Source organism: Canis lupus, chromosome 12 (genome assembly GCF_003254725.2).
Source record: "Canis lupus dingo isolate Sandy chromosome 12, ASM325472v2, whole genome shotgun sequence".
Classification (NCBI taxonomy): domain Eukaryota; kingdom Metazoa; phylum Chordata; class Mammalia; order Carnivora; family Canidae; genus Canis; species Canis lupus.
The window spans coordinates 12,676,199-12,701,862 of NC_064254.1; the positions used below are offsets into that span (position 1 = coordinate 12,676,199).

Genomic DNA, 25,664 nt, shown 5'->3' on the forward strand with positions numbered 1-25,664 from the left:
GCTCTCAATAAATGGTGCCTGTTGCAATCACTAAATTAATGGGGTTTTTGGTTTTGGAATTTTTTTTAAGATTTTGTTTATTTGAGAGACGCCTGGGTGGCTCCACAGTTAAGCATCTGTCTTCGGCTCAGGGCATAATCCTGGAGTCCGGGATCAAGTCCCACATCGGGCTCCTCGCATGGAGCCTGTTTCTCCCTCTGCCTGTGTCTTTGCCTCTCTCTCTGTGTATCTCTCATGAATAAATAAAATCTTAAAAAAGAAAAAAAATTTGTTTGAGAGAGAGTACAGGCGAGCACACAGGAGAGGAGGAAGCAGGCTCCCCACTGAGCAGAGAGCCAGGACCCTGGGATCGTGACTTGAGCTGAAGGCAGATGCCTAACTGACTGACCCAACCAGGCGCCCCTGGGATTTTTTTTTTTTTAAGGCAATGTGGCCTGGAAGAGAAGAGGCAGGCATAACACACCGGGCAGTTACTACCTTAGCCTTCCTAACACAGGTTTTTCAGAGACTCCTTGGGACCAAGTGAAACATAACCAGAGCTTCCCCCATCCATCTGAGAGCTGGTGTCTCTTGCCCTGTAATTGAAGTGTTAGGAAGAGGCTGGGGAAAAGCAGGCATCGGGTGGGCAGGAGAAACCCTCTGAGTCTCCCCAGGGGGCTGGAGGTTGCTTTGCTTCCAGAGTTACAGTCACCGATTCTAGGTTTGTTGTTCTCTCTCTTTGTCTGGTTTCCTCTCTTCCCTGGGGAACCCCCGCCTCAAGGCAGAGTTTCAGTGTAGTCGGCAGAAGGGGCCCCCAGGGGCCCCCCAGTAGGACGCGGGTGGGGCAGCAGCGCCTCGGCCATGTGTCTCCTCCACCCTGGGAGCCTCCCCAGAGCCCTGCTAGGCTTTGTCCCCAGGCACTTCCAGAATCCAGGTATCTGGGCTGGCTGCCCCTTACCTCCTCCTCCTCCCCGCCCCAGCCACCCAGACTGTAGGGCTGGACCGCCTGGGCAGCGCTGGGGTCGGGGCAGGAGGCTACTCCCCTGGCAGTACAGGGCTGGGGCAGGCTAAGAGGCCCCCGCCTACTCCCTCTTCTTTTGCCAATGGAAAAGCTCTCTGGAGGGCACGGCATTCCCAGCCTGCCCTGCTCCGGAGGCAGGAGCAGGGCACTCTGGGAGTTGTAGTCCTCATGCCACTCAGGTGACCCCTGTGCTGAAATAATTGGAGAGGTGAGGAAGCTGGAGGGGGGAGGAGGGTGTAGCTGCTTCCAAGGCAGAAGAAAAGCAATGAGAGTAGGCAGGAGTAGCTGAGACCAGGCAGGTAACAAACCCAGAAGTGTACTTTTTAACTGACTTCCCATTCTGACCCCTCTGTGCTCAGGTCCTTACCCTGAGCACAGAGGGCCAGCTCTGAAGCTGAATCTCTCTTTTTTTTTTTTTTTCTTTTCTTTTTTTTTTTTTTTTAGAAGCTAATTTTATTGAGAAAGTGATTAACAGAGTTGAAAACTAAGCAAATGAAAGCATGCCATTTTTTCTAATAGAGGTAGGAAGAGAAGATCAGGATGAGCTAGCTGGCTCCTGACTCATCCTCCCCTGGCCTCTAGACCCCACCTCTTAGCCTTGAATCCTTAGGCCTAAGACCTCTCCCCATCTTCCCTCATACTCAGTTGCCAGAGACAGGGACACAGAGAGAGAGGGAGAGAAAGAAAAAGCAAGCATGAAAGTGTGTGTGTGTGTGTGTGTGTGTGTGTGTGTGTGTGGTATGGAGGTGGTGGGAGGTAGACATTAGAGACTCACAACTTCCAGCTTAGAAAAACCAGTCTCCCCAGTCCAGATCTGGGCTGAGTTCCCCAGACCCAGGGTGGGGTCTCAGCCTTACAGCCAATGAAGGTAAATCCATGTGACTCACCCCTCCCCTCCCCAGGCCCTTATCTCTAGAAGCCAGTGCTTCCACCCACCCAGGCTTGCCGGGTGATCTGCCCTCACTCCTTCGCCTCATGCTCATCATGGGAGCCATGAAGGGAAGAGGGGACCAGCCCAGCTGACCACTGCACTCTCTGCCCAGGAGGACCATGCGGCAGTAGCAGCCATGCTGCCCTTCCTTCTGGCCACTCTGGGCACCACGGCCCTCAACAACAGTAACCCCAAGGACTACTGCTACAGTGCCCGAATCCGCAGCACCGTCCTGCAGGGCCTGCCCTTCGGGGGTGTCCCCACCGTGCTGGCTCTTGACTTCATGTGCTTCCTTGTGAGTGCCCACACACCATCACCCCTCACTTAGCATCTGCACCCTCTACGCAGCTAGCTAACACCTGCAGCTCTAACCACTCTTCCACCTGACCCTCACTCCCTGGGGCTTAACTGCAGGAGGGGTCCATATCACCCAGACCAAAAAGCCTGGCCTCTGATCATTCACCCAAGCCAGGGTCATCCCTTTGTAAGACAAGATCCTAGCCCCTCTACCACTGCCCTCCTGGATAGTCTGCTGGGCGGACAGTCTGTCTACCTGCCAACTGTTCTCTCTGCCCTCAGGCACTGCTGTTCCTGTTCTCCATCCTCCGGAAAGTGGCTTGGGACTATGGGCGGCTGGCCTTGGTGACAGATGCTGACAGGTAAGACTTTGGGATTCTCCCTTAGCCCTACACACTCATTCACTCACATACACACTCACACACACACTCATTCCTCGGGGATAGGAAAGAACCAGCCCTCTCTCATCCCCCTTTATTGGGGGGATGAAGAGGGACCAGTCCCAGAGCAGACATGAGGGAACATGAAGGCCTACTGTTGGGCCTCTGTCATTTGCCAATCTGCAGGGACCCTCCCCCACCCCTGTTAACCCTGTCTGTTCTCTGTCCCCAGGCGTCGGCGGCAGCAGGAGAGGGAGCGAGTGGAACAAGAATAGTATGTGGGGCACCTGCCCCCTCATCCCCACTAAACCAGCTTTCCCTTTTCTTCTCTCATGCTTCTCTTCTCTTCCTGCCAAGTTACTGGTTTCTCTTTGCAGTTTTCTCCTCTGCAGGCTCATGTTTCGGATTAACGCAGGCGGTGTGCTTCGCAGAGCAGGGGCTCCCCAACTTGTCTCTGCCTCACTCCCCCATCTCTCCCTCTGGCTTTAAGCATGGGAGAAGCCCCTCCTCACATGCCCTGCTCTCTGGGTAGCTGGGCAGGAGGGACTGTCCTCCTGGACACTTATAGAACACTCACTTGTTGGTCACAGAGACAAGATTGGGTGTCACCAGTGGCTTGCCATCCCCTAACAACTAGTTCTTCGTATTTCAGGGTTCCCTGCTCACCCCTTCTGGAGGCCTGGGAGGGGGGCTTCCCAAGGAGCCCCGAGTCTGGCCTTCTGTGTCACATCATGGTCTCTTGTCTCTAGGACTGGCGCTGGAGTTGCAGCAGCTGCTGGGGTCAGGGCAGAGGGAGGGTAGGGACTCCCCTGAGAGACATCACCCAGCCCCCAATACCCACAAGCCCTACCAGGGCTCTCCTAATCCATCCTTTACTTCAGCACCCCATTGCCCTGTGCTTATAATATTGGCTCTCTTGCCCTCCTCTCCCGTCCCCTGCTGGTCAGCTCCAGAACTGCAGGCCCTGCTCCTATTCTTAGTTCAACCTCCAGGGGGTGATGATGAAGACACCCTCCTCCCCTCACTCTCTGACCTGCACTGGTTCACCCCAGGTCCCCTGAAGGAAAGAGGCAGGGAGAAGGCAATCATTCCTCCCCGCTTCAGCCTCTGCGCTTTCTGTGCCTTGTCTAGTCCCTGGAGCTCTGGAGTGGGAGCCCCTCACTTCAGACCTGCTCCCCAAGAGCTCAGACTCACCAAGCTCTCTGATTTCTCACCTCCCCCACCTCCAGTGTGGCTTCAGCTATGCACGGGGACAGTCATGACCGGTATGAGCGTCTCACGTCTGTCTCCAGCTCCGTCGACTTTGACCAAAGAGACAATGTGAGTGCCCTCCTGCCTCCTGCAGACTTGTTACCCACCCACTCCTCCTCCAGGGCAGGAGGCTCAGCAGCCTTAACCTCCAGTGATACAGAGTCAGGACCTATGGAATGTGACCTCCTCAGCAAAGGGCAATGCTTGTCTAAGAGCCACAAGATGACCACCCAAACTTGGATGGTCTGTATTCCATTCTAACCTCCAAGCTAGCACCAACCTAACATCATGAAACCCAAACTCTGTCCCACGTGGAACTCTGTGCCTGTCTCCACAGTTAATCCCAAGGACCCTCTTTCCCTTAGAGAGGGTTTTAGAAGTACTAACAGGCCTTTCTGGCCCAAGTAGCAAAACCTAGAATTCGTTTTGTTGCTCAGAGATTGCAAGCTGGTAGTCCTAGCTGGGTGGGGCCAGTTGTAGAGGGGAGCTGAGTGCCAGAGGCCCCTGTAGACAAGGCATGTACTTGGTGGTTCACAGCAGTGCCCAGACCCTCATTCATGTCAGACCCAGTACTCTGGCATTACCTCCCTGGCCCCTGTCATCCTGTCAGGATCAGGGTCCTGGACAGAACTCTAATCTTTAGGCCCTGAGATGGCCCCATCAGTCCAACTTGGGCTGGGGGCCCTGGGGACAGCAGTTCTTATAGGAGCCATAGTTGAAGAAGCCTGTCAGCTTCCTGAGTTGGACTCATACTGGTAAGTAGCAAAGCAAAGGTATCACTTCTGCCCACCAGAGGTGTCCAGATGGTTCCCCAGACTCAGGTGATGTTGGCAACAGGTAGCAGTCCTGCATCTTACCTGGAAAGCACCTCTCTCCCCAATTCTGTGTTAAGCCTGGACCTTCTCCTGGAAGGAAGGTGGAGGAGGATTCTCTCTGCCTACCCCTCCCCCATATATTTCCACCTTGCTCTCAGTGGGGTCTCTGTCTGAAGTCAGGCCTGGGGTCTTGAGGATAGGAGATTGCAGCTCAAGGGGACTGGGGGTCTGGTCCCTCTGGTGTGTACTAGAAGAAAGGTGGCAGGAACTCAGGCAGCTTGGCCTGCTCTCGGCAAATTCTTCTTGTTAGCTACAGGTCTGGAGGTCCCCACTGCCCGTCCTAGAAACCTGAATCCCACCCATCCTTACCCTGACCCACAAGGCTTCAAGCTTTCCTCTGGTTTCACTGCCCCATTGGCTCTTTGCAGGGACCTGCAGCTTTGAGCATGAGCATCCACAGATAGGCCAGTTTGGCCTTAGTCCTTTTCTCCTTTGAGGGCTAGCACTTTCCCTCTACCCCTCTGGAATGAGCTACTTTCTTTGGGGGGTTGTGGAAGTTATGCCAAGATGGGCCCCAACCTGGAGGTGATCGTGAGGAAGGGATGGGTGGGATTCAAGGGGGGGGGAAGGTTTGGGTTGGTGGGGTAAGAACTCCACCTGATAGCCCTCTGTCCCTCCAGGGTTTCTGTTCCTGGCTGACAGCCATCTTCAGGATAAAGTAAGTGAACAGTCTTCAGACTCTAAGGAAAGAGAAAACAGAGAAACTTCAGAACCTGTCATTTCCCTACAAAATCCAGAGGCCAGCAGCTATGAAGGCCTTAGCGCTCCTAGCCAGCCCAGCACCCTCCTCCCTCCTCCAAGAGGCCAGGCCCTGGAGTCCTGGCCTCTGTTTTTCCCCCCCCGAGCTGGCCTCACTTTACCCCACAGTCTCCTGTGTTGCTGCCCCCTGCCTGGCGGGCCCGCTCTGCCCTCGGCTCTCCACGCCCCTGCCACCCCATGAGGGCAGAGGCTGGAGCCCCCCACCTCAGAGCCTGGGTGCAGCCAGCGGGTGGGGGCAGCAGGCAAGCTGGGAGCAGCCAGCCAGCCACAGGCAGGAGCCAGTATCCAGCAGGCAGAAGTCAGGAGATCGAGCCAGAGTGCAGCAGGCAGGCAGTGAGCGCTGAGAGAGGCAGGAAGCCCGGACAGGTCAGCACTGCCACTGCCCTCACCCCAGCCCCTGGGGCCCCTGCCCAGGTGCACCATGTATGCGCTTCTCAGCACCCATAAGGCACCACTGCGTCCCCAACCACGGTCCTCCCTCCCCCATCAACCTGCCTTTCTTCCTCTTCACCCTTCTTTTCCATATCCTCTCTTCTCAACCTTTCTCACACTTTCTTCATCTCTCTGCAGTCTTCCCTTTTGCCCCTGTTCCCTTCCTCTCTCTCTCTCCTCCTTTCCCTCGCCTTCCCTCTCCCTTTCTCATCCCTCCCCTCCCAGAAAGGGGGCCCAGAGACCCACTGTACCCCCATACTGCTGCCAGACTGGCAGGGGCTAGGGTGGCTATGGGGTGGGGGCGGGCAAGGCAGGCAAACCCTGGTCCCTCTGCTGCCTGGGTCCTCACCTGGCTCCTCTGCCGCCTCGTGCCTGCAGGGACGATGAGATCCGGGACAAATGTGGGGGCGATGCTGTGCATTACCTGTCCTTCCAGCGGCACATCATCGGGCTGCTGGTCGTCGTGGGTGTCCTCTCTGTGGGCATCGTGCTGCCTGTCAACTTCTCAGGGGACCTGCTGGGTCAGTGAGGGCCAGGATGGGGAGGGCGGGGCAGGGGAGAAGAGGCAGGAGGACACGTGCCCTGACCCCAGTGTCGTCCTCTCCCTCCCCTTCTTCCTGCCCTCCCCAGAGAACAATGCCTACAGCTTCGGGAGAACCACCATTGCCAACCTGAAATCAGGGTAAGGTTGGGAAGCCGGTTGGTGAGGTCAGGGTCTGCGCCATAGTCCAGCCATAATACGGATGCAAGGGGAGTGCTGGGGGAGAGGTGGCTGAGGTTGCAGAGATGACTGTGGGGCCCTGAGGGCTTGGATTAGAGACAGAGGAGGTGGATGTCTGCTGGGTGTGCCTGGGGATGCCCAGGTAAAGAAGCAGCCGTGTGACCACAGGCCAGGGAAAGATGACAGGATAATTGGGGGGCAGTGTAGCCTGTAGGCAGGGCAGGAAGAGATGACCTCCTGGGGACATTTCAACTGCAGCCAAATAATCTTGGGGCCTCAACTATACAGAGTATGGGCCCTGCCCTGTAAGGGGGTCAGTCCCAGAAGACAGGTGGCAGGAGAGGGGCCCCGTACCAGGCTGAATTCACACTGGGAGGTTGCAGGTTGTCTGAGGGTGGCTCCATGTACTCCTGTGCCACACCCAGGAACAACCTGCTATGGCTGCACACCTCCTTCGCCTTCCTGTACCTGCTGCTCACCGTCTACAGCATGCGTAGACACACCTCCAAGATGCGCTACAAGGAGGACGATCTGGTGAGTGGAGTAGGGGGGCCAGTCTAGCCCGCCTCCAGCCTCCTCCCTTCCCTCCGGGCCTTGCTTGCCTCAGCCTCTAGGGGTGTCAGCACGGCAGGTGGGGGGGGGACGCACCTGGGTTCCAGGCCTGGCTCGGCAGCTCAAGACCCCCTATGCTGTTGGGCAGCCCGGGTGGCTCAGTGGTTTAGCGCCGCCTTCGGTCCAGGGCGTGATCCTGGAGACCCAGGATCGAGTCCCACGTTGGGTTCCCAGCATGGAGCCTGCTCCTCCCTCTGCCTGTGTCTCTGCCTCTCTCTCTCTCTCTCTCTTTCTCTCTCTCTCTCTTGCGCGCGCGCGCGTGGATAAATAAAATCTTAAAAAAAAAAATGCTATGCTGCACGTTAAGTTGCCTCCCCGAGCCTTGGCTTCCTCATCTTTAAAATGAGACAAAAAAATAAATAAATAAAAATAAAAAAAATAAAAATAAAATGAGACAATAAAATCTTCCTAAGGTCAGTGGGAAGCACCCATGCTGTGCCTGGCCTTCAGGAAACAGCTGTGATGATGCTATGGCAGTGACGTGCCCTGTCTGCATTCATCTCCCGACCCGGCACAGAGCACTCGCTCCATGCCAGCCACTGTGCCCAGTCCTCATGGCCCAAGGATCAGAGAGTTGTTCCCCCTTCCCTGTTCCTCAATGACCCCTTTGGGATCAAGGGGCCAAATGGCTCTTTGATTAAGCTTGCTGCCTGATTTCATTTAGATCTACTCTTCCCTGCTTGCTTGCTTGCTTGCTTTTATTCTGTTTTGTTTTTTGTTTTTTTCCTCTCCCTGCTTTCTCTGGTACCTGGCTTACTCCTAAGGCCTCCTCCCACCCATTAAACTCACTGTGCCCCACACTCTCCTAGCATTCTCAAGCCTCCTCCTCTGGAAGGCAGACCCACTCCCCTCTCACCCCCAGGTGAAGCGGACCCTCTTCATCAATGGAATCTCCAAATATGCAGAGTCAGAAAAGATCAAGAAGCATTTTGAGTGAGTGGCCACTCCTACCCCAAGCCCAGGTTCCAAGGGCCCTCCTTTGCTATCCAGCCCCTCAGACTTCTCACGCCTTCCCACCAAGGTCTGGGGCTGCAGTGGGGGTGGAGGTGAGAACACAGAAGAATAACATGAGTCCAGGGCATTCTGGCACTTGGGCTGGGTGTTAGGCCTCTGCAAGAACAGGGGAAATACAAGAAATACTTGCAAAGTGAGAAAAGTGTGTGTCATATCCACCCCCTCCCATGCCCATCTCCCCTCCTGGCTTGAACTGGGTCATGGGTTGTTGACCAGGATCCATAGGCCCCTTGAGATGTGTGGTTTCAAACTTTTATGTGACATGCTGGGGTTTGTGTGCAGACTGGCAGAGGGGAGCTCCTTGGTTTTCACTGGGTCCTGAGGGAGCCCTGAAAACCTGAGCTACATGTTCCCTGAGGCTCTTTTCACCTCTGGAGTTGTTTTGTGGAGAGGGGAGTATACATCTCCAGGAGTGCCAGGTGGTTGGAACAGTGCATGTACAGGATTAGGGATCCTGTCATACATTTATCTGTACACTCAGCAGACTTTTTCAAACAATATTAGGGCTAAGTCACTGTGGTGAGCCTTGGGACCCTAGAAATAAATGAAAGATCATTGAGCACTCACAGGATTCACATGGTGGCGGTTAGCATTAGGAGCTGATGCAAGGTCTGATCAGAGTTTGGTCTGAGGTCGGTCTGTGACCAGAATTAGGAGTTGGCCAGTGGCCCTGATAAGGGACATTGGTGGTCAGAATCAAGGACTCAGTGAGGTCTAGATCCACTGTCAGTTGGCCTGGATCAGAACAGGATCGAGAGTCAGTTTCTTTTTTTTTTTTTCTTTTTTTTTGAGAGTCAGTTTCTGGTCAGGTTCAGATCACAGATCCCTTTGTTGCAGGTAAATGAGTGGTTTGTGATCCGCAATAGTGAATGGATACTCATTTGTTCCACATGCATTTATTGTCACCTTCTATACCCCAAGTATTAACAAATTAGAAACAGGCCAGACCCTCATAGAAGTTAAAGAACAGAAATCAAATTTAGATCATCCTCGGTCGGTAGGAGAATGACTTGGGATCCTATCTGGAGTCCAAGCTGTGATCGGCATTAGGGGGCAGTCTGGGTCAGGATTAAGGACAGTGTGTGCTCAGAATTAGGCGACATCTTAATATGACCGTCCTGTTGGGATCAGTTGTCAGCTTGTACTGGTAAGCCTTTAATAACAAATACTTACTGAGTACTTGGCATGTGCCTACACCGGAGTCGGAGCTGGGGTTACAGCAGTAAACAAAAAAAGAAAAAGCCTCTGCCCTCATCGGCTCACATTCTGGTGGGCGAGGCAGATAAGAAACAAATGAATGAGTAATAGGTACCATGTCAAGCAGGGTCAGGTGCCAAGAAGAAAACTAAAGCAGTGAGAGAAACAGAGTAGAGTCAGGAAGAGGTGTGTTTCCATTGGGGAAACATTGGGGTGGGCAGGGGGTCTCTGACAGGGCCCTGCATGCCATGAGGAAGTGAACCCTGCTAACCAAGCATCCATTCAGCACACATTTGTCATACACCTACTTTATACCAGACCTGATGGGTACCTGTGGGGAGCTCATGGTTGAGGCTTTCTGTTTCAGGGGTCAGTCTGTGGTTTCGTTTAGGAAGCAAACTGTGATTAAAATTAGTGGTCAGCCTTTGAACAGGAGTGGGGGAGACTATAGTCCTAATTGGAGCTTGGAGAATATCCCCAAGGAGTTGAGTATCAGGGAGCAATCATCTCATTGATCCATTCGTTCCGCACATGTTTATTGAGCACCTACTGTGTCTAAGCTGTTGGACCAGGCTTGATGTATGGTGATGTATGAGTAGGGTTTGTGATCCAAGTCTGGGGGTCTGTCTGGATTGGAAGGCTGCCCCAGCAGAACTAGGGAAGATCCTGTATGCAAAATCAGAAAGCCTGCATGGTGGGGATTAGAGGGTTAGGGATTAGTTGGGTGAGAATGAGGGCTCAGCCTGCCACAGGGCTGAAGGTCCTTCTGAAGAAGAACCCTAAAATAGTTGGAACAACACAGCAACAGGGAAAAGGTCTACAGTGCATTTCAAGGACCCCATCCCAGATTGAAGTTTCCAAATTCTCATGGATTTGCATGGTCCACTTTAGAACTAGATCTTATACCTCTGTGACACTTGGTGGTTCTTTATTTAAAAGGTTTTTTTTTTTTAAGATTTTATTTATTCATTTGGGGGGATGGGGAACAAAGAAGGGGGAGGAAGAAGGGGGAAGCAGACTCCCCACAAGCCAGGGAGTCCAACATGAGGCTCAATCCCAGGACCCTGACATCATGTCCTGAACCAAAGGCAGATGCTTAACCAACTGAGCCACCCACGTGCCCCTAAAAAGTTTTTTTTTTTTTTAAAGACAAGGCTCAGGGACAACTGAGTGGCTCAGTGGTTGAGGATCTGCCTTTAGCTCAGGTCTTCCTGCATCAAGCTCCCTGCAGAGGCCTGCTTCTCCCTCTGCCTGTCTCTCTGCCTCTCTGTGTCTCTCATGAATAAATAAATAAAATCTTAAGAAAAAAAATATGTGGCTCAGTCTAGATTAGAGAGCAGGGAGGGAGCAGTGTGTGATGAAAAGTAAAAAGGAACTGCTCCTTCCATCAACAAGCACCTCTCGAGTCCTGCCAGGTACCAGTACTGAGAGTCACAGTTTCCCTCTGCTCAGTTTCAAGGCAAGATTAAGGTCAATTTCAGGTCAGGGTTAGAAGGTCAGTCTTGGGTCTAGGTTATGGGTGATTTGGATCCAGGTAAAGGGTCAGTTTCAGGTCAGGGTTCAGGATCAGTCTTTGGTCAGTCTTGGGGCAGGAGTCATTCTGTAGACTGGGCTATGGGTAAGTTGTAGTCAGTTCATGGTCAAGGCTGTGTTGGTCTGTAACCAGGTATTCTAGAAACAGGGTTAAGAGAACAACCCATGAGTAGAAACAGTTTCTCTCAATTGGAAGTTTAGAGCTTGGACATGGAATCAGCCCCCAGCCGTGGCCTCCCTAGCACCACACAGGTATACAGTCATCCCAGGTCATTAAGGAGTGTGCAAAGTCCCCGTGCCCTCCTATTTCCTCCCGCTACTCACATAAACATGGGGAAGAATTTCAAAGGTTTATTCATATGGAACTCCCATATTTGTAGACCAGAGAGAGGGAGCTTGAATTGGGGATGTAGGTCTTAAAGGTGATGAGGTCACGGCTGCAAGTCGGGAGGGGGCGCTGTTGGGCAGAGTCCCTGCAGAAGATGATGGTGGACTGTGTTTCAGGGAGGCCTATCCCAACTGCACGGTTCTTGAAGCTCGCCCGTGTTACAATGTGGCTCGCCTTATGTTCCTCGATGCAGAGAGGTAATGGGGGGATGACACTGGAGGGACCCCTGCCTATTGTGGAGGGCATCCTGGCTGCCACAGGCACCTGGCTCCCCTTCCAGGTTTTTCCCAGGGCATGTGATTTTAATTCAACCCCTGGAGTGCCTGTCAGTTCAGCTCTGGGAAGAGCAAGCCCTGGAGATTCGAGTTTGTTGCAAGAGGCAAGGTGTCCACCATCCCCACCTCATCTGAGGACATCCCCTTCTCTAGCTACAGTATAAGAAATTTAGGTCAAACCATAGGAAGAATTTTTGGCCCTCAAGGGATGGGTGGGAAGACTCTTGAATGGGGACATATCTGAACCATGCATTCCAAGCTCACCCCCCTGTCCTTAGGGAGTGGACCTAGATGACCCCTGAGCCAAGCTCCGACCCTTCCTTCCAGTCATTCGCAGTCCCAGCTGGGCGGCGGGTGACTGGGCGCCTGGTTCTCACAGGAAGAAGGCCGAGCGGGGAAAGCTCTACTTCACAAACCTCCAGAGCAAGGAGAATGTCCCCACCATGATCAACCCCAAGCCCTGTGGCCACCTCTGCTGTTGTGTGGTGCGAGGCTGTGAGCAGGTATGAGGTGATCTCTGGCTGCCAGAGCTCCTGCTGGGTATAGGGAGGAGTCGGACAGATCCTGGGAAGACAGGTCACAGTAGAGGCAGACACTCCAGGTGTATGTCCCACGACCCCCAGGAACACACACAAACGGCCCTTGCAGATAAACAGCCAAAAGTAAACAGACTCCCAGAGCAGGCAAGGCCATGCCAGGGTGGGTGGCGGCCAGGACTGAGAGCAGAGTGCAGCACCTCCCTCAGCAGACCCCCAGCTGTTCCTACAGCCCTTGAAGCCCCAGTTCCCCCATTGGGTTTGTCCCTATCCCAACAGTGGCCAAGTTTTCAAGCCCCAAATCAGAAGAGGTCAGTCAAGAGAACAGTGTTGTGCTGTATTTGCCAGCTCTGTGGCTTTAGGCGAGTGTCTTGACTGCTCCGTGCCTCAGTTTCTTCCTAAGACAGGGCTAATTGTACCTTCCTTAGGACTGTCAGGAGGGTTAACACATAGAAAGCTGAAAGCGGTGTAGTACCGGGGACCAGCCTGGCTCTCTGCCCAGAGCCCTTGCCTCGCTTGCCCTCGACAGGTGGAGGCCATTGAGTACTATACAAAGCTGGAACAGAAACTGAAGGAGGACTACAAGCGGGAGAAGGAGAAGGTGAACGAGAAGCCTCTTGGCATGGCCTTTGTCACCTTCCACAATGAGACCATCACCGCCATGTGAGCCCCTGCCCTGCCTGCCCATCCCAGTCCTTGCCCCCCGGTGACCAGCCAGCCGGGGGTCCTGGGTCCTTGCGCTCATGGCCAGCTATTGGCAGGGGGGCCCCCAGCGGCTGGTGCCACAGTAACCAGTGCCCATCCCCCAGCATCCTGAAGGACTTCAATGTGTGTAAGTGCCAGGGCTGCACCTGCCGCGGGGAGCCACGCTCCTCATCCTGCAGCGAGTCCCTGCATATCTCCAACTGGACCGTATCTTATGCCCCCGACCCCCAGAACATCTACTGGTGAGCACAACAGGGTGGCAGGGGCAGGCTTCATGGGGCCTGCTGGCTTCAGCGGGTACAGGGAGGAGAGGGGGGGTCCAAGGTGTCCCTTTCCCCTGCCTTCCCAGGGAACACCTCTCCATCCGAGGCTTCATCTGGTGGCTGCGCTGCCTGGTCATCAATGTTGTCCTCTTCATCCTCCTCTTCTTCCTCACCACCCCGGCCATCATCATCACCACTATGGACAAGTTCAACGTCACCAAGCCCGTGGAGTACCTCAATGTGAGGCCCGTGCCCATCCCGCCCCACCCCACCCCTCCATGCTGGCTCACGAGATACAGATGCCAGGCCTCGAATCCCTCTTTAGGGGGAAACCAGAATGCCCTCCTGCCCAGCCCAGCCCAGCCCCACCCAGAATTCCCACACAACCATGGGCTGCGGAGCCCCCTATGAACATCCCTTGAGCTCCGTGCTGCCTTCCCTCTAGCAAGACCACCCGTGGGTTTGCACACACCTAGAGAGACACCTGGGAAGAGAGAGAGCCCAGGGCCGGTTTTAACTGACCATGTGACCTCAGACAAGCCCCTTCTCCTCATCCCCCCACCCCGTCTCCCCGACAGAAGAATGGAGGTTCAGACTCCATTATTGGCTTCCCAACTTAGATTCTGATGCCTTTATTGAACAGACTTTTTTTTTTTTTAAGATTTTATTTATTCATGAGAGACACAGAGAGAGGGGCAGAGACACAGGCAGAGAAGCAGGCTCCATGCAGGGAGCCCAATGCAGGACTCGATTCTGCGACCCCAGGATCACGCCCTGGGCCAAAGAGAGGCACTCAACCGCTGGGTCACCCAGGCGTCCCTATTGAACAGACTTTTACATGAAACCCTGTGTGGAAAAGCAAGTCTGCTCAGATGGCAGTAGAGTGAGGGTCACTTACACCAGCTCTTCCCTCACCCCTCCTGCCATGCACATGGCATACCTCCTTAGGGCCTCAAGGTCCAAAGTCAGACGGTTTGAAAATTACTGAGTGATAAGAGCAAAATATATCAGACCCAGTCTGCCCAGGTTCACATCCCCACCCCACTGCTTACGAGCCGGGTAACCTACTGAATCTCGTTTTGCCTTAGTTCGCTCATCTGTAAAGGAGGGTAATAGCGTTGTTGTGACATCCACACATGTAAAGCCCAGGATCTGTGCCTGGCACTTAGGAGGTACTCAGGAAATGCTAACCACTAGCGTTACTCACCCTGCAATGGTCCTCATGACCCCGGCTCCCACCTTCGCCTCGGTCCTGCACGGGTTCTGGACTTCTGCCACGGGGCCCTGGGAGCCATGGGGCCTGGGCTTAGCAGGGGAGGGGGCAGGTAAGCAAAGCCAGTCAGACTGGGGCCCACTAGACGGCCCCCACCTGATAGGTCCCCTTGTGCCCCTCTGCAGAATCCCATCATCACTCAGTTCTTCCCCACCCTGCTGCTGTGGTGCTTCTCGGCCCTGCTCCCCACCATTGTCTACTACTCAGCCTTCTTCGAAGCTCATTGGACACGGTGAGTGGCCTCACACGCCCTGCACGCTGGCCCTCCTAGGTATATGGTCATCCCTACTGGGCAGCCCTTGCCCCTTTGGCTTCCCTGCCCCAGGGAGTCCCAGAGCTGTCAGGGAAGGGAGGCTGGCCAGCATGCTCCCACCAGGAGGCCCCCATCCCAGCAGAGCAGCCTGGGACACCATACTGGCTGGTGGAGCAGGCAGGGGGGCTGGCTCACCTGACCTGAGCCCCGTGCCCCCTGCCTCAGCTCCGGGGAGAACAGGACCACCATGCACAAGTGCTACACCTTCCTCATCTTCATGGTGCTGCTTCTGCCCTCGCTGGGACTGAGCAGGTGGGTTGCAGAGGATGGGATGGGAGCTGGGGTTGGGGGGTGGATGGATGAGCAAGGGGAGCTCCCACTTCCCTTACATAGCTGGGGGACCCATGTCTGCGGGGGCATCCCCAGAGGCTCATGGACTAGACGACTCCTCCCCTGGTGTTCTGGGCCATTCCAGGCCCTCACACAGATCTCTCCGCTCCTCTTCTCTAGCCTGGACCTCTTCTTCCGCTGGCTCTTTGACAAGAAATTCTTGGCTGAGGCAGCTATTCGGTTTGAGTGAGTGACCTGGGCCCCAGGGAAAGAGACCAGAAGACGGGTGGGCATGCCTGAGACACCGCCTTCCCCCATGGGAGGGTGCTGCAAAGCTTCCCACCCTGCTGCGGGGGGCAGGGAGGGGGGTACTCACATGGTGTGGTGGGGGTCATCCCGAAGATTACATCACAGTGCTCGGTTGTGGACATGGAAGTGTCCCTGGGGTCTGTGCTGGGGTTCATTCTCTGGGAACCCCTCTAGAGGTCACCTTCAGGGTACACTGGGGGCTTTGGGACCCACACTGGGGGATTTCTGTGAGAGCCTATAGAGCTTGTACTCTGGGACTCACTCTAGGAGTCAAGTTTCACCCAAGAGGTTTGAATAGGTGTCTGTAATAGGATCTTGGTCATACTTTGGGAGTGACTTGGGGGTTATCCCTGAAGGTCCCTGGAGCCCATGGATATCCATGGATACCTTTCAGTATCTATGGATCTCTTGGGCTTACAACTCTGGAGTATTTACAGGGGACTCTGTGGCTCATACTTGGGGTATTTATGGGGTACCTATCCTGGGAAGCCCAGTGAGGCTGTTTGGGGTCAGGAGGATGGAGGGCCACTTACCATGGCTATATATGTGGGCACAAGCTCTAGGGGTCTTGCTTTAGGCCATCTATGATAGTTTCACGTTTGGGGGGGTCACAGGCATTGACAAAGATTCTTGGGCTCCCCACCCTGAAGATCTTTGAAGAAGGGTCTGTGGGGCTTATGTTCTGGAGGTGTCTGAGGCTCACATTCTGGAGGGTAACTGTGAATGAATTTAAGGTCGAAGGGAGTACTTTCTGGGTATTCCTAGGGCTCACACCCGTAGGGGTCTTTGAGGGACTCATGGGGGTTGTCTGTGGGGATCTCAGGCAGTCATACCCTGAACACTGGTGGCCTTAGGGATCTGGAGCACTCTCCATGGGTCTTCCTAGGGTACAAGTTCTAGGAGACCCCTCCTGGGCTCACACTCTCAGATTGTATCAGCTCACACCGAGGGCATTGAAGGTGTCTGTTGACATCTGACATCTGCTCCTGGGGCTCACACCCTGGGGGGACTGGGACACGGGCGCTTAAGAGCTGAGCTGGGGTGTCCCCACGAAGGAAGGCACGTCGAGGGTGAAGGTGTGTGCTGCTGTGCCGGCAGTGGGTCGGCAGCCACTGGGTCACCCAAGGGTGCAGTGCTGGAGCACTTGGTGCCTGCAGGTGCGTGTTCCTGCCCGACAACGGCGCTTTCTTCGTGAACTACGTCATTGCCTCAGCCTTTATCGGCAACGCCATGGACCTGCTGCGCATCCCAGGCCTGCTCATGTACATGATCCGGCTCTGCCTGGCGCGCTCTGCCGCCGAGAGGCGCAACGTGAAGCGGGTATGGCCGCCTGGGGCCGCCGCGGCCCGCGCAGCGCCCCCTGGTGGGCCCAACCAGGAACAGCGGCAGCCATGCTAGGGTGTGGGGACTCAGGGGTGCTGGAACTTGGGGGACCCGGTTCCGTGGCCCTGCGCTAGCCCCTTCCTATCTGGAGCCTCAGCCTTCCCGTATGGGCAGTGATGATCAATATAGACAACCCTGAAGGCCCCTGCCAGTCCTGACAGTCTAGTGTTCTGATGGGAGTTGGGGGAGGTCCGGGTCCCTAGACCTAGGGTCTGTGCGCCCTAACCCCGTACAAAGGCTCTCGGCATCCCATCCCCAGGCCTACCCACCTGCCAGCCCCCGATCTCTCAGCTTCCCCTCACCCATGACCCGTCACTGTACCCACCCTAACCCCATCTCAGCCACAGCCCCTCTTTCCATCTCCTTTCCCCTGCCCCACCCTAGATATCGGGTTCCTTTCCCCCATGGCTTCATTCGTAGGCGCCTGCCCCCTCCCACCTGCCCTGCGCCCTTCCAGTCTGTCCCTCCCCTCCCTGAGCCACCCTCCTGCCCATCTCCCCCCCAGCATCAGGCCTACGAGTTCCAGTTTGGCGCAGCCTACGCCTGGATGATGTGCGTCTTCACGGTGGTCATGACCTACAGTATCACCTGCCCCATCATCGTGCCCTTCGGTAGGCACCGCCGCGCCGGGACCTGGGCCCTGCTCGGGGGGACCCAGGACCTCACCTGCCTCACTCTAGTAAGGAAGGCCACCCTGAGTGGACAGGGCCCCGGCTGGGAGACCGGCCCCTCGGGCCTCCCGCCCGGTCCCTGCCTCAGTCTGGGGCCTGGCCTGGGGGGAGGAGGGGGAAAACCATTTCAGCTCAGGTTGGCCCCAGCTGTTGTGCTGTTGTGTGGGGCAAAGTCACCCCAACATGGCCATACTCATCCACACCAAGTGCCTTCACTCAACTGATACACTTGGACACACATCACATACCCACAGAGGTGTTCGCGCACGCCCACACACACTCACACCTACACAAGGTCTGCGGGTACACTTGGACACAATCCCATATGCTCAGGAAAGACCTTTGGATTCCAGGGTGGGGTTGGGCTCTTGCCACTCGTGGAGATACCCCACTGTAGCTAAGCTGTGCGTCTTGAACAAGCCCTTCTTCCTTCTGAAATTTAGCAAAGTTTCCCTGCACCTGTCACCCCATTGGTGCCCTCTGCTTTCCCCCTCATAACATCCTAACCCCTTAACCACCCTCCCTGGTTGCTGAAGGCTCCAAACTCCCAAACTAACCTCCTTGTCCTCATTCAGAAGCTCCCATTCCCTAAGCCTCCAGGAAAACAGAACTTACCACCTAATTTATGCCCATCTGTTAAGGGACAGGGTAGAGAAAAAAACAAGGGTTTCGAGGAGAAGCTTGTTGACTCATATGAATAGACTTCTAATAGGATTTTCATTGAGGGGCCGCGGAACGAAGTAGGGAAGCTGAGGAAACTGACATTGTGTGATCCTGTGACAGGCTGGGGCTCTGTCCTGTTTGGGGGCTGGGGCAAGAGGAGGGAAGCCAGCCCCCAGCCGTCTTGGAAGGACTAGGATGAGCCATGACAGGCACACAGGTCCGGTGTCACGGGTTCCGAGGTCAGGGCCCATGTGGCTTCCCCCAGGGCTCATGTACATGCTGCTGAAGCACCTGGTAGACAGGTACAATCTCTACTACGCCTACCTGCCGGCCAAGCTGGACAAGAAGATCCACTCAGGGGCTGTGAACCAGGTGGTGGCCGCACCCATCCTCTGCCTTTTCTGGCTGCTCTTCTTCTCCACCATGCGCACGGGTGAGGGCCACCTCCCCTCCCCCCCCCCGCCATCCACACACACCTCCCGGAGCACCAGGGACGGGCGGGGGGGGGGGGGGGGGAGGTGGGCGGGGGGGGGGGGAGGGGGGGCTCCATCCAGAGTCAAGGCAGAGCAAGCCAGGGGAGGGGCCGTGATGGCCCAAGGGTCACAGGCGAGGAGCCCAGGAGAAGCCAGGTCAGGCCACAGCACAGAGGAATGCAAGAGTACTTTCAGAAGGTGGCAGACGTGGGGTGGTGGGCCCCTGGAGGGGGTGCCCAGAGGAGAGGTAGCAGCCCCATCCTTTCCCCCCCACCCCAGGGTTCCTAGCCCCCACGTCCATGTTCACATTCGTGGTCCTGGTCATCACCATCGTCATCTGTCTCTGCCACGTCTGCTTCGGACACTTCAAATACCTCAGTGCCCACAACTACAAGGTGTGGGGCGAGGGGGGCAGGGGAGGGCTGAGGGCAGAAGCTCAAGGGGGTACAGGGGAGCAGGGGGATGGGTGGGAGCTGAGGGCAGGGGCAGTGAGGGTGTCAGGAAGGCACGGGGTCCTGCTCGTGGCTGAGGGTGAGGACATCTCCCCAATCCCTGACTCATTCTGGGCTCCCCAAGATTGAGCACACAGAGACAGATGCCGTGGACCCCAGAAGCAACGGTCGGCCCCCCACTGCTGCCGCTGTCCCGAAATCTGCGGTGAGTACACTGGCTGGTGGCCTGGTGGGGAGGAGCCTGCCAGCGAGGCTCAACTCAAAGCCAGGGGTCCCATCAGTCCTCCAGAAAGTCAAGCCTGTTCCAGCCCCCAGGGGGCCAGGGAAAGATCTGGCTTCATTGAGGGGGCTGCCCACCCCTCCTGGGGCGGGGGGATCACTATCCTGCTCCCTGGAGGCCCTGAGAACCCCCCATGAGGTGCAGCTGTCCCTCCTCACCCTCTACCCCTTTTGCCCTCCAGAAATACATCGCTCAGGTGCTGCAGGACTCAGAGGTGGACGGGGATGGGGATGGGGCTCCCGGGAGCTCGGGGGATGAGCCCCCGTTGTCCTCGTCCCAAGATGAGGAGCTGCTGATGCCTCCTGATGGCCTCACGGACACAGACTTCCAGTCTTATGAGGACAGCCTCATAGAGAATGAGATTCACCAGTAAGGGGAGGGAGGGGCCCTGGAGGCCACGCCCTGCCCCCCACCCCACCCACCCCCCACGGACACTAAAAAAAAAAAACGCTAATAATTTATTAGATCTAAAGCCCCTTCCTCCCCCATCCCTGCTTTCATTAAGGTATTTAAACCTGGGGATTTCACCACTCTCCCCCACCATGGAGGGAGGGAGGGACCCCCCCCAACCTCAGTGAGGAGAGCCCCGAGCCGGACCCGGGGCAAAGAGGGGTGCGGACAGGATTCCCCAGATCAGTGCCCCCCACGCGAGTAGTGTGGTCAGGAGAGGGTTATTGAGAGCCAAGAGGGGTACCTGGTGCCATGGCTGGAGACCTGGGTGGGGCAGGCAGACCAGGGGCTGCCCTCCTAGTTCTTCCCTCCCCCCAAGCCCCCTGGGTCCTGGCACTCCAGAGAAGTGGAGCCTCCAGCCCTGTGGGTTGCATGAGAGGGGAGGGGCTGCAGAGTGGAGGGGGGAAGAGTCAGGCCCCCAGCCAGGGACGTGACCTAGGGGTGGGGGGTGGGCATGGCTGACACTGGAAAATGGGTTTTTGCACTGTTTTTTTTTTTTTCCTTTAAAATAAAAATGAAAAGAAAAGCTCTGAGGCAGGTGTCCGATTTGTGCTGCTGCCCTGGAGGGTCCTCTATATCTGGAGGACCTGTTCGGTGCCTGGACAAGAGACTTATGGTGTCAGACCTCAGTTTCTCCAGGGAGAGAATGGACACAGGAGATGTTGGGGGAGTCTCAGGCAGGAGGGGCTGCTGTGTTCACTCCGGAGTTGGTCAGCTCCCAGCCCCTGCCGTGAGGAAACTGGGATGGGACACAGATTCTGAATCCTCGAGGGCCACACAGATAGGTGGGACAGAGATTCAGGGAGAAAGGCCGCGCAAAACCACAGATTCCCCACTGGCCCAGGAAGAAGGCTTCCTGAAGGAGGAAGATCCCGGGAGGGTTGCTTCTAAAAGACTCAGCAGGTGGTTCTGGAGGGGAAGAGGCAAGGAAGTGGGGCCACAGTAGCCCACCAAATAATATCCTTATTTGTTGTCATTGTTGCTACAGCTTCTTGAGCAGTTATTATGTGCCTGGAATTAGGCTAAGTGACTGTATTATGTGTTTTAAGGCATTTACTCCTCAGAGAGTCTGCTCCAGGGTCAGGCATGGGTTTGCTGTGAGTCTTCCATAAGATGGGATATGCCAAGTGCCCCCTTGGCCCAGCACCTGACCCAGGAAAAACACCCAATAAATGCCAACTATAATTAATGCTGTAGCCATTAATAGTACTCCAAAGCAGTGTGGTTTTCTCTTCAGAAAATGGTTTCTCTACAGAGGCTCAGTGAGGCTCTAGGGGTTTGTCTGAGGTTACTGGCCTGGGAGGAGTCTGGGAAAAGCCTTTCTGAGGATCTCAGTCAGCCCAGGCCCCCAACCAACCTGTCCCTTCCCCCTCAGGAGTGCCTGAGGGCCTCCCCAAAAAGCCTCCTTCCAGACAAGTCTCCTGCCCAGTCAAATCTTACCCATCCCCAGGCTCTACTGTAATCTACTTTTTTTTTTTTCTAAGATTTTGTTTATTTATTAGAGAACATGAGCAGGGGAAAGAGCAGAGGGAGAGGGAGAGGCGGACTCCTCGCCGAGCAGGGAGCCCAACTCTGGGCTCAATCCTACCCAAAGGGAGATACCTAACTGACTGAGTCACCCAGGCACCCCTGTAATCTACCCTCTGTAAGAAATTTCCTGTGGCCACTCTAGCCCACTCCCCGGAGGCCCAGTCAGCCACATGGTCACATGCAGTGTATGCTGCATGTGCGATGGGATCTGTCTCTGTGTGTGAGGTTCACCCACCCCCAAGCTACAGAGAGATGCCCCCTACTTGATTAACATAGTTTGGAAGGACAGTGGCCCTGGTGGCCAGCTGTGGACAGCTTGGTCCAGGCCTTAGCCTTCACATGTATGACAGATCCACGGCCTTATGAAATGTGGACCTCCGAGTGGAGTCCCCAGAGTCTCAGGGCTGGAGAGCAGAGTGCCAGCCGGTGGGTGGGCAGAAACTGGCTGTAAATTTGGAGCAGGGAACACACAGCAGGCCCCAGAGGCTGCAAACTGCAGTCTGGCCCTTGATCCCTCCATGAAACCCTTCTGAGCACCTCCTGTGCTCCAGGCCCTGAGCTAGGGTCCAATGACACAACAGCAAGACTGATCCTAGGTACCTGTGGCCCAGTGGGCAAGCCAGAGACAGATCTGAATTCCCACTAGGTCCAGCACCCTTCTTACCACCCTCTATGAGTTGACTGAGTCCTCATAGAAGCCCTATCCCAAATTTCGAGATGAGGAACCCAGGACACACAGAGGTGATATCCCTTGCTCCACAATTTGGATGCAGGGGTGCTAGGACAAGGATGAGAAAAATCTTAGGATGGTATGGAAGCCTCAAATCAAGACATATTGTCCATTCAAACTTTTTACTGTTCAGCCAAGAAAGTTGACATCCAAAGAGGAGGAATGAAAGAACTCACAATTATTAAGTCCAAAACGGTCAGCGTGGTACCAAATGCCTTCCCTAGGGTCATTGGATTAAGTCAGAAACACTCCCATCAACTCCTCTGAGGCTGAGAATGGGGAGTGGGCAGTGAGGGGACCCTTAGGTCAGACAGAAAAGTCCAAAAGGCCAAATAAGGCTGGGGACCTGGGTTAAGGGGCAGCAAAGTGATGGGAGGCCCAGGTAAGAACCAGCTGGCATTGTCTGCAGGGGCTGTAGGCAACCAGGGAAACATCCTGGGGTTGGCCTCTGAAGGTCCCAGGGGCTCCGATCAGTTCTTGGGAACATAAGCTGAGGAAGAAAGAAACCAGATGTGTTTTGGGTCATTTGGGAGTGACCAGTGGTATTGATTCAGAGTAGGTCCTAGAGGGGGTGCTTTCAGCAGCCAAGAAAGGTCTTGAACCAAGCACCCTGGTTCATGAAGGCCCCTCAGCACCCCCAAAGCCTGTTTTCTGTATGAGTGGGCAGACACAGCACCACTTTGCCTGGCAAGCCACATTGTCTGCACAGCATGGCCTGGACAGACCTCAGCCTAGACCCCTGAATTCCTCACCTGCCTGGCACGCCTCTGCCTCTCTTGGGGCAAGGTCTCCCCTAATCCCACCTCATAGGGTCTTCTCCCCTACCCTCCTCATGAAGCACAAAGTCAGGTTCAAGTGTTTCCAGATGTGAAACTCCAGATAATGCCCAAACAGCAGACAGAACACAGGTGCTGGGATGAGCACAGCCCCAAGGAGGGAGGCTGGAATAGAGGAGGGCGCCCACACCCACCCAGACCCTGCCCCTGGTGCCTCCTCACAGGCGGAACCCAGGTCAGAAAGAGGGAATTACAATCTGCTCATCTGACGAACATTTCCTGAACCAGGATTGGGTGTCCAGCTCCACGCAGAGTGCTGGAAGGGATTGCAAGGTGTCACGGTGGAATCCCAGAAGGAGGAGGGAGGCCACAGGGAGACCCAGAGTCCATTTCTCTTCCTCCCTTTACAGCCAACACAAGATCATGGACAAGAACTGAGGATTTAGGTTCAAATCCCAGGTCAGCCACATACCAGCTGGGTGATGTTGGGCCAGCTGTATCACACCTCTTTTTTTTTTTTTTTTTTAATTTATTTATTCATGAGAGACATAGAGAGGCAGAGACACAGGCAGAGGGAGAAGCAGGCTCCATGCAGGGAGCCCGACGTGGGACTCGATCCTGGGTCTCCAGGATCCCGCCCTGGGCCGAAGGCGGCGCTAAACCGCTGAGCCACCGGGGCTGCCCTGTATCACACCTCTTGAACAGGAAACCTGTTGTCCTTATACACAAAACAGTCTGACACTAAATGAGGGAAAGGAGGCTTTCTCCACACCAACCATTTCTCTGGCTCTCCAGGCACCACCTGGGTGCGCTTCGATTCCATTCAGTTCTGACGCTGTTTACCTAAAGTTAGCGTCAGAACCCCCAGGGGCTCCATCCCACAAACTGCCCCCACTTCAGACGCCAGTCACAAGTCCCACGTTGTCACCTGTGCTCCTGACCAACCAGCTCTCAGTCAGGGATCCCATGAGCCCCTCCATCAGGTTTTACGATTTGCTACAACTCAGAGAACTCAGGGAAACGTTTACTTATATTCATCTGTTTCTTGCAAAAGGATGTGCTACAGGATACCGATGAATAGCCGGATGAGGAAGGACGTAGGGTGAAATCAGGAAGGTCCCAAGCATACAAGCTTCTGTCCCTGTGGAGTTGGGGTGCACCACCCTCCCAGCCCATAAATGGGTTCACCAACCCAGAAACTCTCTAAACCCCCCATTGGGCAGCCCGGGTGGCTCAGCGGTTTAGCGCGCCTTCAGCCCAGGGCCTGATCCTGGAGTCCCGGGACGGAGTCCCGCATCGGGCTCCCTGCATGGAGCCTGCTTCTCCCTCTGCCTGTGTCTCTGTCTCTCTCTCTCTCTCTCTCTCTCTCTGTCTCTCTCTGTCTCTCATGAATAAATAAAATCTTTTTAAAAAATAATAAAAAAATAACACCCCCCCCCCATTTAGGAGTGTTTAAGGAGACCCCACCCACCCACCCAGGAGTATGATTGATTATTAATCTCCAGCCCCTGTTCTCTCCTTGGGTTAAAAGTTCTAGGCTTTCAGTCATGGCTTGGTCTTCCTGGCCACCAGCCCCCATCCTGAGGCTATCCAGAAGTACTCCAGGAATGGCCTCATTAGAACAAAAGATGCCATTATCACTCAAAAAATTCCAAGGAGCCAGGAGAAGAGACCAACTATATATTTCTTGTCACCTCTGGCCCTCATCTTTCTCCTCTATTACATGAGGATAATGATACCGTGTCCTTGAGCTGTTTTAAGACTTTAACAAGTGTAAAGTGCTTAGCCCAGTGTTTGGCACATAATAAGAACTTAATTAACTATAATGTTCTTATAGATGAGGAAGTTGAGACCCAGAAAAGGGGTTGGGGAGGACTTGTCCAAAGTTGGCTTGGAACAAGACTCTGATTCCACTCAGTGGCCTGAGCATCTGTTCTGTGGCTAACACTCCAGCAGGCTGGGCAGAGGGACACCCCAATGACCCCAACGGTCCCCATCGTCGATGGCCATACACAACACTATAGGGTGAGTTTTTCAGGTCAAAGAGTTCACACTTGCCCCTGGATAGACATGACAGCCAGGCCAGTGGCCTAAACATGCCAAGCAGAATGTTGAGTTGAGTCCCCTTGAGAGAGATGTTGAAATCCTAATCCCCAGGACTTCAGCATGTGACCTTATTTGGAAATACAGTTACTGCAGGAGTAAATAGTTAAGATGAAGTCATGCTGGAATTGGGTGAGTCCCTAATCCAATACAACTGGCGTCTGTATGAGAAGAGGAGAGACACAGAGAATGCCATGGGAAGGCACAGAGACATACAGGAGGAGTGCCATGTCGGTGGGAAGGGGCCTCTTGGAAATGAGGGGACTTTCAAGATAAAAAGGTCAAGTTGGGGTGTCAGGGACAACCCCTTCCTGGAAGCTGTGGGCTGAAGGGGAGAGACTCAGACTCATCCTGATTGGACAGTACAATGAGAACAGCCAAGTCTGGTAGAGGTGCCCTTGGGTAGGGGTGCTGGAACTCCTGCCCCCTGCACAGAGATGGCCCTTGGGCTGGTGGGTGGGGACCAGGAAGATCAAAAGCGACCAGGTTACTGACTGTGCCAGCGTGTGTGGGAAGTGGGAAAGAGGACAGAAGAGGAAGGCATGTATTAAAATGTGCCAGTGGGACGCCTGGGTGGCTCAGTGGTTTAGTGCCTGCCTTTGGCCCAGGGCATGATCCTGGGGTCCCAGGATCAAGTCCCACATCAGGCTCCCTGAATGGGGAGCTTGCTCCTCCCTCTGCCTATGTCTCTGCCTCTCTCTCTCTCTCTCTCTCTCTCTTTCTCTCTGTGTCTCTCATAAATAAATAAATAAAATATTAAAAAAAGAAATCGTGCCACTGCCTTAGGACTCCTGCTGTAATTGGAGAGTTCTGGGTGGG

General features: G+C 54.9%; 1 protein-coding gene across 3 annotated transcripts in view; it reads left to right on the forward strand.

The window, feature by feature from the left end:
• TMEM63B (transmembrane protein 63B) overlaps nt 1-20,239 on the forward strand; it is a 25,523-nt gene extending 5,284 nt beyond the window's left edge. For 2 of the 3 annotated variants that reach the window (XM_025418884.3, XM_025418883.3), the window contains 23 exons: nt 2,044-2,226; nt 2,511-2,590; nt 2,841-2,882; nt 3,838-3,928; nt 5,355-5,392; nt 6,304-6,446; nt 6,556-6,607; nt 7,072-7,180; nt 8,121-8,191; nt 11,507-11,587; nt 12,045-12,168; nt 12,731-12,864; nt 13,011-13,148; nt 13,256-13,409; nt 14,568-14,674; nt 14,921-15,007; nt 15,206-15,271; nt 16,492-16,654; nt 17,223-17,328; nt 18,317-18,484; nt 18,804-18,919; nt 19,101-19,181; nt 19,438-20,239. In XM_025418884.3, the coding sequence (XP_025274669.1) occupies nt 2,068-2,226; nt 2,511-2,590; nt 2,841-2,882; nt 3,838-3,928; nt 5,355-5,392; nt 6,304-6,446; nt 6,556-6,607; nt 7,072-7,180; nt 8,121-8,191; nt 11,507-11,587; nt 12,045-12,168; nt 12,731-12,864; nt 13,011-13,148; nt 13,256-13,409; nt 14,568-14,674; nt 14,921-15,007; nt 15,206-15,271; nt 16,492-16,654; nt 17,223-17,328; nt 18,317-18,484; nt 18,804-18,919; nt 19,101-19,181; nt 19,438-19,629 (2,502 nt within the window). In that variant the 5' untranslated portion in view covers nt 2,044-2,067 and the 3' untranslated portion in view covers nt 19,630-20,239. The remainder of the gene's footprint in view (nt 1-2,043; nt 2,227-2,510; nt 2,591-2,840; nt 2,883-3,837; nt 3,929-5,354; nt 5,393-6,303; nt 6,447-6,555; nt 6,608-7,071; nt 7,181-8,120; nt 8,192-11,506; nt 11,588-12,044; nt 12,169-12,730; nt 12,865-13,010; nt 13,149-13,255; nt 13,410-14,567; nt 14,675-14,920; nt 15,008-15,205; nt 15,272-16,491; nt 16,655-17,222; nt 17,329-18,316; nt 18,485-18,803; nt 18,920-19,100; nt 19,182-19,437) is intronic. The other variant, XM_025418885.3, reaches the window with a different exon arrangement.
• Nucleotides 20,240-25,664: the final 5,425 nt, after the last annotated feature.